At 39.1% G+C, this 19,149-nt stretch overlaps 1 protein-coding gene across 11 annotated transcripts in view; it reads right to left on the bottom strand.

The window, feature by feature from the left end:
* Nucleotides 1-19,149, bottom strand: part of GRIP1 (glutamate receptor interacting protein 1) — a 335,638-nt gene that overhangs the window by 59,130 nt on the left and 257,359 nt on the right. For all 11 annotated transcript variants that reach the window (XM_042791892.1, XM_032999950.2, XM_042791893.1 and 8 more), the window contains exons 6-7: nucleotides 18,519-18,594; nucleotides 17,021-17,166 (exon numbers count right to left, since the gene is read on the bottom strand). In XM_042791892.1, the coding sequence (XP_042647826.1) occupies nucleotides 17,021-17,166; nucleotides 18,519-18,594 (222 nt within the window). The remainder of the gene's footprint in view (nucleotides 1-17,020; nucleotides 17,167-18,518; nucleotides 18,595-19,149) is intronic.

Genomic DNA, 19,149 nt, shown 5'->3' with positions numbered 1-19,149 from the left:
GTGTCTTTTTCTTTATTGCCAGTAACAGCATGACACTGGAGCTGCTGGGCTACTAATTGAGAGAAAGCTCACAGAGTCCACAGAAAAACATGAAATTGCTGCTAAGGGAAAAAGCCACCAATGGCATTTTACACCCTCTCACCTTTAGAATAATCAGAATTCAAAAATAAAAAACAGGAATAATTTCAAGAGAATGCCAGCAGAATGACTGACAGTGAAATGAGAGGGACCTCTCAACCTCAGAATGGAAAATGGAGACATTCTCTAAATGAATGTGCCACCTATCTCCTCCCCTGTACACAAGCAATTTCATATTCTTGTCAACAGACTAGCACAGTCTTTCCATTTTCCTCTTCTCGCCTAATTCCTGCAGTTCATTTATATGGCCCTAGTTCAGCCAAGTTCTTAAAATCAAAAGCTTAGGAGCTGCCTTTACCTAATTTCATACTTTGCAACCCTAGCCCCATCATCCTTCTCACCTCAGAAATGTCTCCTAAACCTGTTGATCCCTGCCTTCAATGCGCTCACACCAGTATGGGTGGGGAGGTACTCAAAAGTCGCGTGTGGACTTTCTCATACTTTCTCTCATGTTCAGATCACAAAAGCCTGCCTAAACCCTTTTTGCTCAAAAGACTTTCCCCAATTCTTGGGACACTCCTTCCTCCTACTAACTCTGTTTCATGCTCAGATATCTTTCATTTTTACTAGGTCTCTTCTCTGTTCAAAAGCTGTATTAAATCCCAATCTCTTAATTTATCTGTATCTTTCTCTTCATGTGCCCAGTTAATCTAAATCCCGATTTACCTATTGCTGAATTTATAACAGAGGGGACATGGTAGATGGAGCCTGTACAGAAGATCCTGGATCTGCCTCTTTGAGACTAGTCTGAATGCATTTTAAATAAGCTCAGGCTCTGTAATTTCTTTCCTTTGTTACCTTGAAAATTAACACTACATAGAAAATTCAGGTGGCACTTAAAGAACTACTGAAAACTCAAATCTCCACCCCTGACAGCAGCTCATGGTTTCCGAATTTGGGAGCCTATAAATACACCGTTATGGTTAGTCTGGCAACCTGGGCTTCAAACACCACCTTTCTATAGAAGAATGGCTCCTGAAAACTACGCTGAAACACTGTATAGCATTAGATTGACTGTGAAATGTTTGCAGAAGTCAGCAGTTATAGAATTCTGCCTGTGTTTCATTCCAAGAATGGAACTCACAAATAATTACATTTTAAAACCATCTCCCAAAATAAGAAAGACCCTCGAAAGAGTGCAAATAATATATAAAGTCCTCTGCTAAGAGCCTGCAATACAAACCACTGTCTTCTCTATTGCACAAAGCATAGATAAAATCACAGAACCATTGAATCATAAAATGGTTTGGGTTGGAAGGGACTTTTGAAGATCATCTAGTGCAACCCCCCTGCCATGGGCAGGCACACCTTCCACTAGACCAGGTTGCTCAAAGCCCTGTCCAGCCTGGCCTTGAACACTTCTCAATAATGGAGCATCTCCAACTTCTCTGGGCAACCTGATGGATAAATACGTATGTACGAAAGAACTTCTCATACTTATTTTTCTTGCAAGTAAGACAGGAAATAAAATACACATGAACTCTGATTTCTTCAAAACACTCCAGTTCTTGCATGACTCTGTACCTGACTAATCACAACAAATAGAACAAGTAAGGTCAACACAATCTGCATCTCTGCCTGCAAACTAAAACACAGCTGGTGTGTCAAATTTCACAGCTGCCAGCCTTGAAAATACGGCTGTAAGTATACACTACTATGGATTATATAAAGTGCTGCAGTACCCATAAGTTATTTTTATTTGCCATAATGACCCTAAGTTTCCATTTAATGGGAACAGTAATAATTAGTGTGAGAATGGATTCTGTTTGAAAGTCTACAGAGCACAAAGCCCCTCGCTGCCAGAACTTGACAGATGGGAACAAACACTATGAACACCCAAAACTTTGCATCGAGATGACAATACCCATCTGCCCAGGGCTCTACCAGAATAGTACTGTCTTGGATAATCCCAAAAGCTTCAGAGCAAATGTGAGCCCTGGACAGTTTGGACATCTTGAGAAGAGAGCTGACATGCACACGAAATGGTTAAAGCAAATAAGGACGTCAGCACTGTGGCAGTGAGATACCTGTCTCCCCGTCACACTGGTGGGAGCTGAAGCCGTGGGAGCAGCAGAGCCACATGAGTTTGGTGCTGGGCCTGTGACAGTCACTTCTGCCTCTCACCAGGGTGGCTGACCCAAGTGCAACCCCACTCCCACGTGGCTGGGCTGCTTGGTGTACTTGAGGTGCATGACTTGACCTTGCTCAAGAGTCCTCTGTACTGAGCCATGCTGTCTCATACATTCGCGATTACTGATTATTTGCACGTGTTAGTGACCTCTGCACACAAGGTAAGTGCAGTCTCTGCCTGGCAAAGCTGACTTTGGGTGTACTTCTGCTCAACACTGAAATCAAGAGACTTGGTTTGGTTGAACAGGCAGGAAGTTTCAGACTAGTCTGAAACACTGCTCTGTAAAGCCTATTAGGTGAGTATAAACCAGAAAAAAAAGAGCAATTAAAGTGAACTCTACATTGTTGTCCCTAACGGGTAATATGAATTTTGGTGGCTACAAGTTTGTACTATCAGGACCACTTTTTCCCCCAAAAACATTGGTCTGTTTAATAATCTGTGCTCTAGCATAGCTGTCTTATTACAAGTTTATTAACTGCCCTCTCTTTCCACTTTGGTATTGCCTGAGCAGTAGTTCAGCAAAAACATTTCAAAGAAATAGGGAAAGTAATTTAGGTAAACTGCCCTCAAATCTAAGACAGAAGCCATGGTTCTGAACATAAGCTCTTTGACCCCACATTGCAAAGATAATACACGATTGCTTACCTGTTGCCTATATATTTCTAGCTTTTCCATTTCCAGTGCTTGTTCCAAGCAATACAGGAACATTACTACTGGGAGCATTCACATATTTAAAGTCAAATAAAGTTTCTATATCCCCCATCCTCTGCAGCATACAATTCCAGCAAAAACAATCCCCCACATTTCTTCTCCCCAAATCTCAATTAAGCAATAACCTCTAGAAAGCCAAGCACCCCATAACTGATAGAGTCCCAGCAATGAGAAGTGCCCTCTGTCATCTTCTTCCTCGGTAGGTAGCCTGCCAGCCTGCTGCCTGGGTCACCCTTGGCAAGGTTCCTATGTGGCCCTGCTTTTGCTGCAGGACAAGCCATTTACCTCCTGTCAGAGCAGCTCCTGCTGCCAGGCTTGGAGGGACTCCAGGTCCTCCCAGGTCCTCTCATGTCTCTGTCTGATGATTTTTTTTCTTTTTGTTCCAGCACTCATAAAGTACACGGAGTTCTAATTCAGTAATTACTGAATTTGTGTAAAGGAGGAACTGTGAAAAACTTTTTCTGGGTGTGTTTTCTTTCTTTTTTTCCTTTTCTTTCCTTCTTTTTTTTAACATCTGAAGATCCACCCAAATCTACCTAGGCTTTAAAGACCTTGAAAAATCAGAGGTCACAGTGCTCTGACGAAGGCTATCCTGTTCAACATTGCTGAGCTGACCATAATAGGAAGACTGTGCTTACGTGAACTGTAAAAACCCAAATGAGGAGTTGATTAAAATCAGAACATCAGTATAATTCATTGCAAAAATACATGCAGGTAAAAAAAACCTCCGAAGTGTCTGTTTACAAACAGAATGACATGCAAAGGAAAATATTATGGTCACCATGTGGGCACAAAACACTTCAAACTTAATGAACCCCAGAATGAATATTGCCTGGATGAACTTATTTTTACCTCACTTCTTTAATTAAATAACCACATATTCTTCCTCCTTCAAGAGCCTCATGTGAAAGGTAGACAGTGCCTATTTAATGAGTAACAACACTTTTCCCTTTTTTTCCCATGCTCATGCCTTAATTACTAAACAGTGTTCTCAACCTTCTCTAAGCATATGTGGTGGGGGGAGAGCTATTGTATGGTGCAGCCTCTGAATATTCATTACAGCACATGCTTATTAATGATTTTATCTTATAACTACCCTTTAGAGCAAAAGCATGGTGTTTTCCCCACTGAACAGATAAACAAATGAGGATCAAAGAAATGAAGGTCGAAAGCATCCAGTAGTCCAGAGAGAACGATTTGAGATACCTACCATGGGATTCACTGCGCCAAAACGCAGACATCTGTAAAGCAAAACTGAGGTAGCTACACCTGAGCTAGGGGCCTAAACTCCCTCCACAACCATCACAGAAAACTGGCATTTAAAATATGTGTTCCACCTGCCCTAGTTTAGGCACCTACAACAAGATGAGACAAGCTGTTCTTTAGAACATTTCTCTCACTTGACTATTTTTCAGATCACTTAGTACTATGCAGCAGGTGACGAAGGAAAAATGTATGCAATCATTCCAATTAAAGTCTATATCATAGTGCATATGCTTCAAGGTATTTGAGTGAGGCTGCATGAGCATCTTTAATTCTTGTATTTCCCATCCCCAAATAGATGAACTGAGAGGAACTTTGCAAAGACAAGAAAAAACTTTTCTCAATATACACAAAATCTTTTGCAAAAGTCATCACAAATTGCTGCTTCTCCTGAGCACAGTGAGCTGTATCCTTTCAAAGACTTCCATATGTAGCTAAGTCTGGGTGCATTTTCACTGGGTTAAGCAGAAGAGACTTTCCTGAAAAGGGCTTTCTCTCCCTCAACCAGTACATACTGAATTGCATGTCTGTATTCTAATGCTTCAAAAAGACTTATCTTCACAAAGAAAAGTTTCTTCAACTTTCTCATCATAGGCAAAACATCCTTCTCTAAACTGATTCCTGGAAACAGCAGAACAATTTTGCCTGAACATGCTTTAAAAAAAAAAAAAAAAGGCAGACTTGGTTCCCTGAGGGAAAGTGGAAGAGGGCCACAAGAAAAATCTTAGTGTAAACTGCTGAAGTTTTCACTGTTCTTAAAATCATGGGTTTAACTGTGAGGCAGTTTACAGAAGTCTCAAAAAAGGCATTCCTCCTGCAAGGAGGATCATAAAGGAACACAGAAAGGACACATCATTTCTTCTTTGCTTTTCCTTGACAGCTGTTGTCTAGTTTAAACATAGCAGCTGATACTTCTCCCACATTCCGTATCCAGCTAAAGAACAGCAGAATGCACCAAGACAGACCAGCAGCACCAACGCCTCACCATGATTTATAACATCAAATGCTAACATTTTAAATCTGGTCTTTTATGGGAAAGCCAGAAAGTAAATAAAATTAAATGTATGGTGGCTGTTCATCTTAAGAGTTTCTCTAGCATGCTCGAAGGTGGAGACTTTTGCTATGACCTAGGACCAAACTGGGATGACCTATAAAACTTATCATAAAACTGGTCATTTCATGCATGTACACCTTGTTCCCATGCTAATGCTGAAGTACCAGAAAAGAAACATCTTAGTAAAGTGGTGAAGAGAAAATGGGCCTGGCATGTTCTCTTTTCATCAGTAGACAGTAGAGGACTGAGTGGTAACTGTGTGCAATTAAACAGTGTAAACAGCACTATTTTTAAATAACCTGCATCAGTTAGGTCTTTGTAATACAAGTCTTTTCTATGTTTCAGATTTGAGTTGGCTGTAGAATCCCTAAAGTACATGCTCTTATGCTGGCAGTGAAATAAAGCATTGATTTAGGGGTGCAAACAGTGCTTAAACTAAAAGAGTTTTATGCTGGCAGAAGACATTTTCGTTGGTATAAACTGGGTACCCATTTGGTGAGAACTAAGGAAGGGGCAAAGAAGCACAGCTCTGCTGCTTATTTCCCTATGAACAAAGCTCTTCAAATGTAGGACAAGAGCTACATTTTCTCCTTTGGTTCCTATTCTAAAACCCAGCTGAAGTCAATGAGAGTTTTCCTACTGAGGCAAACAGGCTTGGACCAGGCCTTGGCTAACTTCATGAAAGGTACCTGATGGCTGACCTAAGGATTGACAGTTCTTGTTCTTGTCCTAAACACTTCAGATGACAGCACACTGCCGCACTGCTGTGGCTAGGGATTCGATGCAGCTTTGTGTGTGTGAAAAAACTACTAAATTCTGTGGACAGAATCACCTAGCAGAACATATTCAACAATCAAGATAAAACTATACATTCATCTAAAAATGCAATTCCAGGGTATTTAACAACTGAATTATGCATTTATTTTTAAATGAGGAAGTTAATGTGAATAACAACAGCTAGTTATAAGTTGCTGGTGGCCTCCCTGAGCCAAAAAATGGCAGTGGGAATTGCAGGGAGAATTTGTTTTAGATTTTCTTTGAGCTATGAGGGATGTTGTACCAAAATCATATTAATGACAGAGGGGAAACCACAGGCTCGGAGTGTCTACAGTCCAGGGTTGGTTTTTTTTTTTTTTTTTAATTTAAGCTGCTTGAAGTCTTTAGATTTCAATTAAGAACTCAGGCAAGATGAGCTGAATCAGCAATAACTTTTGGATGTAAAATAAAGGATAAAGAAAAACCCAACTAGGAGTTTTTAAAGAAAGTGTTGAGGGACTTCCTAAGTAATATTAAACAAGTCCCAAAGCTCTGACTTAAGGTGTACATTTTACCATCTTTTCATGTATATAGCCTTTGGATTATCTGCCAGAAAAAGGTGGAACTAACCCTGTAATTTAGAGGCAATATGGGTTATAGATACTTGTGTGCAATACAATAGGAAACCTTACCCTAGAAAGCCCCTTCTTTGTCATGCGCAATCCCATCTCTGTTCCCCCATCATCTGTCTCTTTTCTTCCCAGAGCCTCATTGCCTCTGATGCCCTACAACCAATTTTGTCTATTGGCAAAGCACTGCTCTGCTTTCAATTTCATGCAGGAAACCTGTGGGTCTGGGTCACCACATGACTTGACTTGCTTCCAAGAAAGAGTGCTTTTATACTGGTGTGGGTTCTGCATGTAAAAACTACAATTTTATCATCCAGGGAAGAAATGTCTGGAGGCACACAGGAGGAAGGAAGAAACCTCAGCTTGACATAGCTTTACCTGTAACTTTGGGAAGCTGTCAAATCCTTCATTACGCATCTCTTCAGGAGGGCTCAGCACTCCTTTGCTGGCTGCAGTGAGCCATGACTTTTCTGCTAGTGTCAGAATTGCAATTAAAGATGAAACCGGTGAATGGTCTAGATAAGTACTCATCATAAAATCACTGCCACCCTATTCTCCTCCTCCAGGAAGAAACCAGGCAAGATTTAACTGAAACCTGAAGTCAGGTGCTTGCCTTCAGTTTATTTCAAATGCGTGTTCATTTATCACAGAAACATGATTTTACTAGGGTCCTCCAGCACCTACATTGAAATAGCAACATGACTAATCAATAATAATTTTCAGAATATTCTGGCCTGTCTCCTTACAAATGAAAATCATGAGACTCACAGGTCATACACCACTAATATGGATCACAAATGAATTGATTAGAAAAAGAAAGATCCAATGATTTTTTGGGTGAACATAGGCTAACACACAGAGCACTTTTTATCAATACTGTTTCCCCAAAGCACTCTGATAAATATTGAGTTCATAGGCTATGAAATGTTCTCTTTAAATGAATGAAGCATGGTAACTATGCAATTAGGAAAAAGATGCAAAGACAGGTTATTATGGGTGTTTAAAATTACTGTAGGGGAATGTGGTTTGAATAGTAAATGCATGGAGAACTTAACATTTCACTCATCATACAGCTGAGCAATACCATCAGAAATATAATTCTGTGTAACAAGATCATGTTGTAAGATGTGGCACTGGTGCAATTATCTTTGAGTAACTATTTTGATTTCAGGATAAACTCATTCAGCTTAGATGTTGACTTTTTTTTTTCCCTACCTACATTTCCAGCTCACAGGCCTTAGGATTGTCTTCTCTGAGCAATATACATCTCCCATATGCTGAATACTACATGGTGCGATCTCACAGGATCTGCTCCAGATCTCATTCACACTGGTTTTGCACTAGAATGTCATTAATTGAGACAGTTCGTATTTAGGCAAAATACCTAAAAATATTCATAATTTTTCATCATCTATCCTTTCTCAGCATAAACACTCTGTAAAGTGATGAATGAATGATGAACCTCACTGTAAAGGCATTAAAATCTGCCCAATGCATCCCAATTTAACCTCTGATCTAAGCGTTTCTCAGATTTTCTCCCCTTGCTCTAAACTGTCAGACACAGTCTGGGTGTGTCAGACCAATAAAAAAAACAGCCAAGAGGATTGATTAGTTTGGTTCCGGATTTTTTAAACATCTCCCTCAGGGAAAGTCTTGGGAGACATTTAGTGTTTTCCTCTCCCAGGAATAGAACCTTTGCTGCTGCTGTTATTTCCTTGGAGATGGGTCCATTTAGAGACAGCTTCTGGAGTTACAGCCCAAGTTCTCTCTAATATAAAGCAAATCAAACCTGTCCCTTATTCTTTAGTCTCTTGGATTACTGCAATGCCACTAAATCAAATCCAAGGCTGAATTTTTTTTAATTGGATTTTTTTTGATTACAGAGTTTCTCTGGCATTGAATTGCATGGCACATGAAGAAGATCCTTTAATCTCCAAGAAGCTTAATCATCCTCTTTGTAAAACTTTCACACCTGCACTTTGAATTTAAGTACTTCAGCTACCTCCTCAATTTTTTTTCCAGACCAGCACAAATCAGGATACTTTATTAACCTTGTTATTTTGCTGTTGACCAACATGCTAAGTGACAGATAAGCCAATTTACTGAAAGACCTCTTGACTAACTTCCAGCTGACCAGAGGTGTGAGCATATACTAGATATGGCAATTCTCTTTAACACTGCATTTCATGGCAAATCTGGACAATCCTCAGGCAACGAGGAAAGATTTGATCAATCCTTTTTTCCCTTCTTATACTAAATAGATATGAGGGTTATCTGCTCCCTCCCTCCACTTGCTTAGAGCCAGGATGGTGGACAGGAGATGCTATTAGAGCAATCGCTGCATTACATCGTTTGTTTTTAAATACTTACTAAAAGAAGCAAAATAGCATATTTTTAATAGGCAGAAAGTGCTTCCATTTGAGGAACCAAACCCTTGAATTAGCATCTATAAAATTCAGACCATGTGCTTTGTGAGGAGATAGGAGGATAGATTTGGAAGGCTCTACTTTAATGAATGCCCATCATGAAATACATTAGATATTTCAGACTAATTTTTTTTAATTGTACACTATTTAAACTAACTGCATAAAAGTAGAGGTTTCACCTTCCTGACAGGTCTTTGAAGACAAATTTGTCCATTACTCTCAGTACCCAGTAAGTAAAACGTACAATATTTTCATATATGAAGTGGAACTTGGAAGGTAATAGCCCCCCCGCCCTTTTCTAGTTATTTATGACAAATTGTATTTTTAGTTTTCTGTTACAGGGACATCTTTCTCCTTTGCATTTTTTTCTCCTATACAAGGCAATGTTTATTAAGCTGCTTTTAATGAGGCCATGGTTTCAAAGGCACTGGGGAGAAATGTTAATTGGACCTGTTAGAGTAATTCATAACTTACACAGTTCTGCTAAATACGATTTATTTCTCTTTAGGGATGATCAAGAAGTTTGTAAAGAAAGAAGTATCTGGAAGATTTACAAAAGCCTTGTAAAACATGTCAACTCCTCCCTCCTGTAATCATCTACTAGCAACATGGCTATCAAACTGTAACACCAAATAATAACCAGGCAGAGAAAATAAAGTAAAAAAATTCTATAAGGCAAATGTCCTTGGGAATCAGAGGCTTTTCTCATTAAAACGTCTTGATTTTAATTGATTACAACTTAGTCACAGTTCAAATATTTGTTGCGATTTTTTTTGTTATGATGGTTACCTCTCTCAGGTTTTATTTTTCTTCTTCCCTTAGTTACTTCAGCTGTGCCTGACAGGATCATTAGGGAAAACCATACTGTTTTGCCTCCACACAGGAAGTTCTGTAGGCATTATATTGAAAATGTTCTCTATGTGTCTTCATTACCTGACAAATCTGGCACAGAGAATCAAGAGATAAGTCCCAGGAGAAGGGGACAGTATGACTTTTTGGGCAAGAAGGGGAAGAACGGAGGTGAGCAGGTGATTGCTCTGAAAAGAAGGTGCAGTACAAGAAACTTGGGAATGGCTTGCTAAGAGACAGGGACAGGAGAAATGGCTTAAGAAGGACAGGCATGAAAACTGCAGAAGGACTTTATGGAGGGAAATCAGTAGTGTGAGAGAAATGTGTTGGAAAATTACCTAAGCATTACTTGGCAAAAGACAGAAGGAGAAACTGGACTGTAAGGAGAGGGGTTAGCATGTTAGAGATTTAAGACCTTCTAGAAAAGAAGACTCAAACTAGGTCACTAAGTGCGGAGCCGCGGACGAACGACACGCCGAGACGGGTTCAGTGTGGGTGATAGAGCATCAATCAACGTGTGTGTTTATTGGTCCAGGGTACATATATTTATACAGACAATGATAATTATTATGCCTACTAGTCACTAGCTGATTGGCTTAAGCTCTAAAGGTCGTATTCGCACGGTCCACCTACTTGCAGTTAGCTTACAGCACAAGCTTCTCATAACGCTAAGTTTCTCATGCTACTATTTCTGATTCCTGTTGACTTGTTTTCGATACACGACAGTACCGTAACACAATGTTTCTCAGACCACTGTTATCATAACACTAGGTTTCTCAGACCACTATTCCTAATTCCCCTTAACCTGTTTTCGACACACCACGGTACACAGGGCTGAAGCGTCCTTGACATTCCTCCTGTATCAGCAGCTGCGAGCAGCTGCAGGCAAACCCTAGTGAGGCTCAGCATCAGCAGCTAGAGCAGGCTCTGATCATACAATTGCTCAGTGGGCTCAGGACCCTTGTCTCTGAGCCATTCTCCAACAACTAAGGAAAGGAAAAATCAAGCAGCTACTAGGAAAAAAAGACACTAATGCAGCTAGGGACCAGGATAAGAACAAAGAATAGAAGAAAAAAAAGCATCATGCTTTCGGGAAGGAACAAGGGACACTGAACCTTCACAGTTATCTACTGTCAGCAAATGTCTTTGAAATCCACTGGTCACAAATGTCTCTCAAGTCTTTTCTGATCCCCAGGAAGCACAGAAATACTGTGTTGGGCAGCTGGTTTGATAACCCAACAAACAGGGAGCAGACTGGTGGGTTTAATGGTTCTCAGTGTTTTGAGGCCCTACTTGGGTGCAGATGTAATGTCAGGTATAAGCTTTTCCCACAGAGGAACCTAGGTAAAGGTACATAAAAATGTGTCAACACTGTGTAGGATGCAAGCTTGCACAGATATTGGGAAATGACAAATTGACAGTTGCTTATGCAACACAGTGATACCACTTACTAGACAGAGAAATACTATTTTCTTAAAAGGCCCCATTCCACATCTCTTTCACTAGTCAGCAGTCCTCACAATGAAACAAGTGTCCTATCCATAAGACAAAGCACTGTAAGTTTTGAGGGAGCTAGTGGTGAATGAGTTGGGTGGCAGGTGTGTAAGGCATAAAGAGAGAACTGCAAGAAAAAGAAAGTTATGTAACATGGAAGAGACACCTGAGTGCTGCTTTGAAGTACCAGATTCTCCTTCCGTCACAATTTCTGTAAAGGCTGAAACGAACATTTAAACTGTATCGGTCACTAATTGCAAGCATTTTCTTGTTTCACTATAAACAGTGAGCAGCAGTATATCTTGATCATACAAAACACTGATGAATGAAGAATGGGGTTTTGAATTTGCCAGCCCAAAATGCTGAATTTTTTTAAAAACCATAATGCCTATTTACCTTAGATTTCCATTATACTCAATTATCTCAAGAGGTGTTAAAAAGGTATTTATTTTCCTTTTAAACCAGATAAATAGAGTAGATTAAAGCAGGTAAGCAAGTAGGAACTGATGCCTGACTGATATTTATCAATCCTCTTTCAGGGTCATAATGAGACTCAGTGAAGTCAGCATACCATATTTTGTAGCAGCACGAGGGATGAAGGGTTAAAAGGAATAATCCCCACTTTGTAGAAAAGCAGTCCTGAAAGCCAGAAAACTTGATAACAGAAAAGATCACAGGTGTCAGTCTTCTCTGAAAGAAAAAGCCTCTTTTGGTGCCAAGGATAAGTCATATCCCCAAACATGTATCTTTCGCTAGATAAAATTCAACAAGCTAGCACTATGGAGAGAGAACTTACTTATTGCATACATCCATGACTGACTGTCAGTTCATACTCCTGTCCCTGATGCAGGCATCTGGCACTGACAGCAGAAAGCACAAATAGTATGCTCGATAAACAAGGAACTTGTACAGTAAGATGAAAGACTAATGTGCCATAGCATGTAGATTTAAATAACTGCTTAGTTTGCGCAGTGTGAACATGAATCGTGCATTGGCCTCCAGCAGAGAAAAAAAATCACACGTGTTTTACCTAGTGACACATCTGCGAATGGGTATTTCTGGAACTGTTAGAGAGAGATACGTCTATGTCATCTTCTGCCTCAAGAAAGAGCCAATACATTTGGAATGACCTTGGGACTCCTTGAGATCTGAATATTGCCTGAAGCACTCAAACTGTGGCAGGATCAGGGCCTCAGGAAAAAACCACCAGGAAATTAATAACTTTGCATTCCCACAAAGATCTGGGCAGTCCCTTTGATAAGCCTGTGGTCACATACCGAAGACAGAAGGAAAATTCAAAATTAATAGCTGCATAGAAAGTTTATTATCTCTCCTGTGGGTCTTGCGACTCTATTGCATGCACACCTAGCTGGGCAGAGGCTGAGCAGACAATCTCAATCCTGACATTTACTAACTGGCACACTCAACTTCTTGACCTCAAACATTGTGTTCTAGCATAATTTGTGTATGTATTAGTATAGCAATATTTAAAGTAGAGTAATACTTTAGCTATTGTGACCTTTGCTTTGCACATGAATTTTCATTCAATCTGTCTCTGAAGCAACATAAGAGAGGAAGCATTCTTCAAATGTTTAAGTAACTAATTCATATTTAGAATTTCAAGGGATCTAGGTGTTGCTGTGACAGCCAGGAGACCTGCAGTTGCAGTCAAATGCTAGAGCACGCTACCTTTCTGTTCTGTCAAAGACTTGTAAGAGACAAAGGAAATGTTAATTTTAAGTTTATAAAGAAACAGAAAGAAAAAGGCAGTGTGGAATCCTACAGGCTTCCTGACTTTCCTTCAACTTTCAAAGTCTTGCAACATTTATAAGATTTATGAGGATCTTGAGTCTGCCCTTGGAGCCTCTGGAGCTCCTGTTCCTTGGTCTTGTAAAACTCTATAGCTTTTAAAGGTCTGTCTCCACAGCTCTGGATACATTTGAGTGATACTGCTTTATGAAACTTAAGGGACAGCTTGTAAGTTCTTTTTTCTCCTATATTTCTTGTCTTGCACAAATTACTGAAAGTCTACACCGGATCAGATTACCTCACCTGATGTTTAAACTATGCAAGCTTTCTCTCCCTAGTGCTCTTTTTGTCTGGCAGAAATACTGAGGGGTGAGGCAGATTTCTTTAAATGTACTTTCAGAAAAATGTTACTGCCTTCTGTTATTTGTTTGGTTCGTTTTGGTTTTTTTTTTTTTTTTTTTTTTTTTGACAATGTTTGTTAAACCACTGTCAGATTTACTAGGAAATGATTGCATGAATAATTCCCTTTCTTGAAGTTGTATCAGTGGTAAACATCAAGTTCAGAAAACTGGTGTTGCTCTAGCTGAAGTTGACCAGTTCTATGTCAGGGTGATGCTGGTAGCTTGGGACTGAAAACCAAGCTGACCGTATCTGTTTTGCAGAGAACAATTACAGGGTGCCACATTCCAAAAAATCTATTTTGGCTCAAATAAGTGCCAGAACTGTTAAAGAAGCCAGAGAAACATATGGAATCTGAATGTGCGGTATGTTCCTTCATTCCTGAAGACCACAGAGTGGTTTGAACTAAGAAACACCCAGTGAAGAGATGAGTGAGAAAGATGTCATGTTTCTTAGGTACAAACAGCTAACAAAAGCTTACTTTTGTGCCAAAGTCCCGACAATAACTAATAGTTTTGTTTAACTACAGTATCCTTGAATCAAAGATTACCCCAGCAAGAACATCCAAGATTTAAAATTAGATTGCTCAAAAACTCAGCAGTAGCAATTTATGAACTATGGGACTAGCCACATCTTCTACATTATATACACACTTAGTTACCCTTGCCCAGCACCCCTTGATGCTTTTTTTTACTCCAGATTGTCTAGGTTCCAGAAACAATAAAATGTATAGGATTCCCATGTGACCTCCTGAAGACTTCAGGTGAAGGAACTAAACTTTCAGAAATACAGCACCTTTGAAACAGCTTATGCTTACAGGAGTATAAAAAGTAAGTTACACACTACAGGACTGTAGCTGAAAAATAGTTCAGGATTCTTTTCTTCATCTAGTGCAACCTTTTCAAATCAAGTTCCAATTTCATGCTATCAGAATATATTTTATGGCTCTTTCCAGTTCTGGCCACGTGGAATGCTACTTTATAGGATATAACCATCTGCTAACAGAAGGGAAGATATTAAAGCAAGTAATGGTATAATTACATCTCTAGGAGTGAGACATTCTACTGAAAGTTTATACCGGAAGGACCCTAAAGAATGCACCAGACATATATATAGCTTTTGGACTGTTGCCCTCTCTCAGCAGGCTAAACTACTAAACTAGTTTCAAGCATCAGTTATTGATAAACTACCTTACCCAATACTGCTCCTCTTGCTGTAGACTATTTTCATATTCACATCAACCCTGAGGTGGCATTACAAATACCTTGTCTTGTGGGTAACGTAAGAGTCAGGAATAAAGTAACATTTCTGTAATTCTTAAATTTCTCTTCATGGCTCATATTCTCTCTTTCATGTCGCCTCCACCTTTTACTTCACTGCTCTTGAGCAGAAGTAAGTGAAGATTCAAATCAGCACTCTTTTCCTGGATCAGGAATCAATGGATTAAGATGAGTGATTTTCAGCCTTTGCAGCATGGTCATAACATAACTGCAAAAAGCAAAGAAAGCTTTCCAACAAAGTTTTTCACACCCCTGTTGGAAAACTGTGCAGGGCATGCAAATTGGAAAAAATCTAAACCTACAGGGGGCTAGATAAAATCTAACAAAACCATAAAGCATTAGAAAGAGAGCCTACTGGATCCCTCCTTATTTCTTCTCACAGACGCTGCAGACACCATCCCATACATTTTCCAGGGCTTGACTCCCTTTTCCTTCCTTCTTTCTCACTCCACACATTTCAGGTTCTTCTACCTCCCTAAGTTTCCATAGGATAACACATTAATTGCCAGGAAGGTAGGAACAATAAACTCAGATTTGTTAATGGGAACAAAAGGACATAGCAGAGTTTATTCAGAGAGACAGTGACATGAAAAGACCAACTGGTAGGTCCTGCCTGCACAGTTATGAGCCTGCAATTTTCGACTAAGTTCTGTATCCTCCTGCACTGAGCTCTACCCAGCTTACACTGAAAAGAAGGTTCCTGCCTTGAACAACCTACAATTTAGAGCACAACAGAGCTTTTCATCATGTGGTCTTGTCCTCACACAAACCTGCAAATATTTCTAACAGATCCTCAGTGAAACTAAGGCAGATTCCCTCTCTGAAGTATAAAGAAGAACGGGGACAGGAGTTTTCTCTGAAATTAAATCCTCACTGGGAACTTCATCTCTCTAAAGCCAAAGGTTCTTTCTCCAATGAGATCTTGCTTTCAGAGAGAGAGTATAAAGAATCTGGCTTTAGCTGTGATGACAGATAGGGTTTGGTCATCCATCATCTTCCAAAGAAAAACAAGAAATAAATGAAAACACCTAAATTCTAGTTCTCTTCAGGTTACAAGATCACCCATCTTTTCATTTTCTACACGGGAGGTTCCTGCCCAGGTGCTGAACTGTTTCCACTTTTCTGGATGTGAACCTTGCACAACTGTCCAGCAGGCCTGACAGACACCATGCAAACCTGTCACTCCATTCTTGATAAGTAAGTAAACAAATACATATTTTTGCGTATATATATAGATATATATATAAAAATACATAAAATAAAAAAAACCAACTGTGTGTTAGAGAAGAACAAAGAGGGCTGTTCCAGAATCATCAAATATCTGACATTATTCTTCTAAGTATTAATCTTTTCCATAGCTTTGAAGTTGACGGTGCTATTTCACAAATTCCTATGAGGCTGCTTTACTGCTAGGTTAGAAATCTCACTGTGGAACTGTGGAAAAGAGAAAGATCCCCAAACAGAGAAATATTTTAGTCTGACTGGTGAGTATTTCTATTTCTTGCTGCCATTAATTTTCTGTATCCTGCAAAAATGGAGGGGATATGACTCTTTCCAAAACAAATGGAAGTAACTCAATCCCAAATCTGTTGTGAAAAATCATCTGCTCTCCTTGACTTTCCAGAACACCTCCTGTACCTTCAGTGAATTCAATGAAAGTTTGTAAAAAGCCTAAGTTCATTTTCAAGTCATGATTTGCCACCTCTTAATTTAACAAATTTTCTCTTCCCTGTTCATTTCTATGTGGAAGTTTTGTGACTTTTTAATAATGCCTTGGCCACCTAGCAGCACTGGCAAAAGGCAAGAGAATTCCCGTAAGAGCAAGTAAACCCCTCTTTCATGTGACATAGAAATGCTTACACTTCATTAACCTTTATTATAAACTAGTCACTGGAAAAGTAACTTTGCTAGAATCCACACTGTGGTTTCACTCTACAAACCATGAAATGTCAGAATGCTAAATTACAGTAAAATACTGCTCACCTCCTTATGAACCCAAGATTAATGATACGATGCAGAAGGGAATAGCAGTGCTACTAGAAGCGTAACAGGTCACGATCACTTCTAAAATAGCTCATCAAGAATAGGCAGCAAAACATCACAGATGGCTCCCAGAACTAAAGCCTCGCTTCTCAACCTACCCATCACTGAGACATCGTATTCAACCAGCAGAGTTGCCTCCTGTCCACACTGTTTGAGAATGCTCATGGCTTCGGCATGTGTTGTTCCGAGCAGTCGGATCCCATCAACACTCAGCAGCCTGTCCCCAGGTTTGATTGTGCCCTCTCTGAAGGGAGATTAAAGGAATGATCTTTATTAATACAAGATAAATTGATTTGGAGATAATACCATTTTTGTGCAAAGTGATTCTCTCACACCCTCTCTGACATCCATCCTTCTTGCCTTAACACTTAACATTTACTCTGACGGTGAGAACAGAGGGCACAGTGGAAAGGAAATTGCTTTAATTGAAAAGTCAGCGACTGGAAAATGGCTTAACACATAGCTAAATAATCAAGTCATATTAAATTGCAACTAAGTATAGCTTCTGCTTCAACATATGCTTTCTTTCTGCCTTGTCCACACAACTCTCTTTTATACATACATAAACACCTCCTCCCCCGATATGAGGTGCAAACACATGGATGCAGAAACAGATTGCAAAATATGAATGTCCATTTACTGATTTTCTTCAAAAATATTCTGTACTTAGATAATTCAATTTTTTATTTCCTTCCTACCTACAAATAAGTTGGCTAGATATGTACACTGTCTCCTAGGCGTATCTCACAACATATTCAGAATTATAATAGAAAATTAATTACTAACATTGTCAGCTCAAGAACTGGGGAGAAAAACAATGAAGCAAGGGGGTTGAGGGTGGGAAGAAAGGGAAGGACAAAAGACAAACGCTTTCTTGAAATGTTTGCTTCTCAGCTAATGCTTCCAAGGTCAAAAAAGTCAACACAGGCTACAGAAAATCAGTCTGCTTTAAAGAAATTGCCCTTTAAGTTTCTTTAATGGTTTAAGGACAGAAATACCATTTTTTAAAATATAACTCATACGTATAAATAAAGTGAATATTCTTTCTTTATATAGATACAAGATGGTATTACATACAAACATGTTCATTGGGCAAAACCATAAATCTGTACTCAGAAGCTGTCCAGGTGAAGTTATGTGTGAATTCATATTCAGATACGTACAAACATCTTAAAAGAATAATACAACACCACCCAAATACATGACAGTATTTTTCTGTAGAGAAAAAGATTGTGGTGTTAAGAGGATAAAAATAACAATTAAGAGCTACACCAGTTGTCTGAAGGCTGAAAAAAAAATGTGCTCTGATCTATTACAGGCATTTGTTCTAATTATTTGAGGTTGATTTTTGAAAGTGTTTAATGGGAAAGTCATGAAACATGCAACATAGTAAATTAAAGTTCACACAGACCATGATGTGAGGAGCCTCTGTGGTTGCCTATTACTGCTATTGTTAAAATTAAATGTGGAAACCATGAATTTCAAAGGAACAGGTTTGAATATATCTACTTCACTCCAAATCCTAACTTCCATCCCAAATAATTCACCTTTCTCCATTTCTCTTTCACATGCACTCCAGAGAAAGATGAATTGTACCTGTCAGCAGGCCCTCCAGGTCTAACACATGTTATTACAACAGGACGAGATTTATTTCTGTCATCATGTGCTCCACCTAGAATGGGGAAAGTGAGAGAAAGCACTCCTTCATTTTATGCTTTTTATGAAAGCTGATTTCCAAAAGGCAAGCTTACATCTTGCAGCATGCACACTTACAACTAGAATAAAAAAGATCAAAATAGCCAAGCCATTAATATGAACCTCCACTGAATTTATCTTAACTAAAATTCATCTACTGTATGGTATAGATGATTGTTTATAAAATATTTATACAGAGTAAATCTTAAGAAATGTATATTCTTTTCTTAGAACCTCTACTCTGCAAATCTGATCTCAGTGTGAAAACTTACTGTTCTGCAATGTTTGCTGCATGGAGAAAAAAAACATCCGTACTTCATGTTTACTCAGAAAAATGAGTGGTCACTAAGGAATTTATACATTAGATAAAAAGTTTTCCCTGAAGAAACTAATAATTCATCACTGGGCTATATTATTTAACAGCTGCATGTTTTCTTCCGTTCTCTAAGTCAACAGTAATATTTTTGTTGTAAAATTCAGACTATCAGCATGATTAATCAGATTTCATACCTAATTTATACAAATACGATAC

The sequence above is a fragment of the Tyto alba genome, unplaced genomic scaffold (assembly GCF_018691265.1).
Source record: "Tyto alba isolate M040663 unplaced genomic scaffold, T.alba_DEE_v4.0 Super-Scaffold_2, whole genome shotgun sequence".
Taxonomy (NCBI): domain Eukaryota; kingdom Metazoa; phylum Chordata; class Aves; order Strigiformes; family Tytonidae; genus Tyto; species Tyto alba.
Note: the sequence above shows the minus strand (reverse complement) of the source record. Positions and strands in the feature narration are given on the sequence as shown.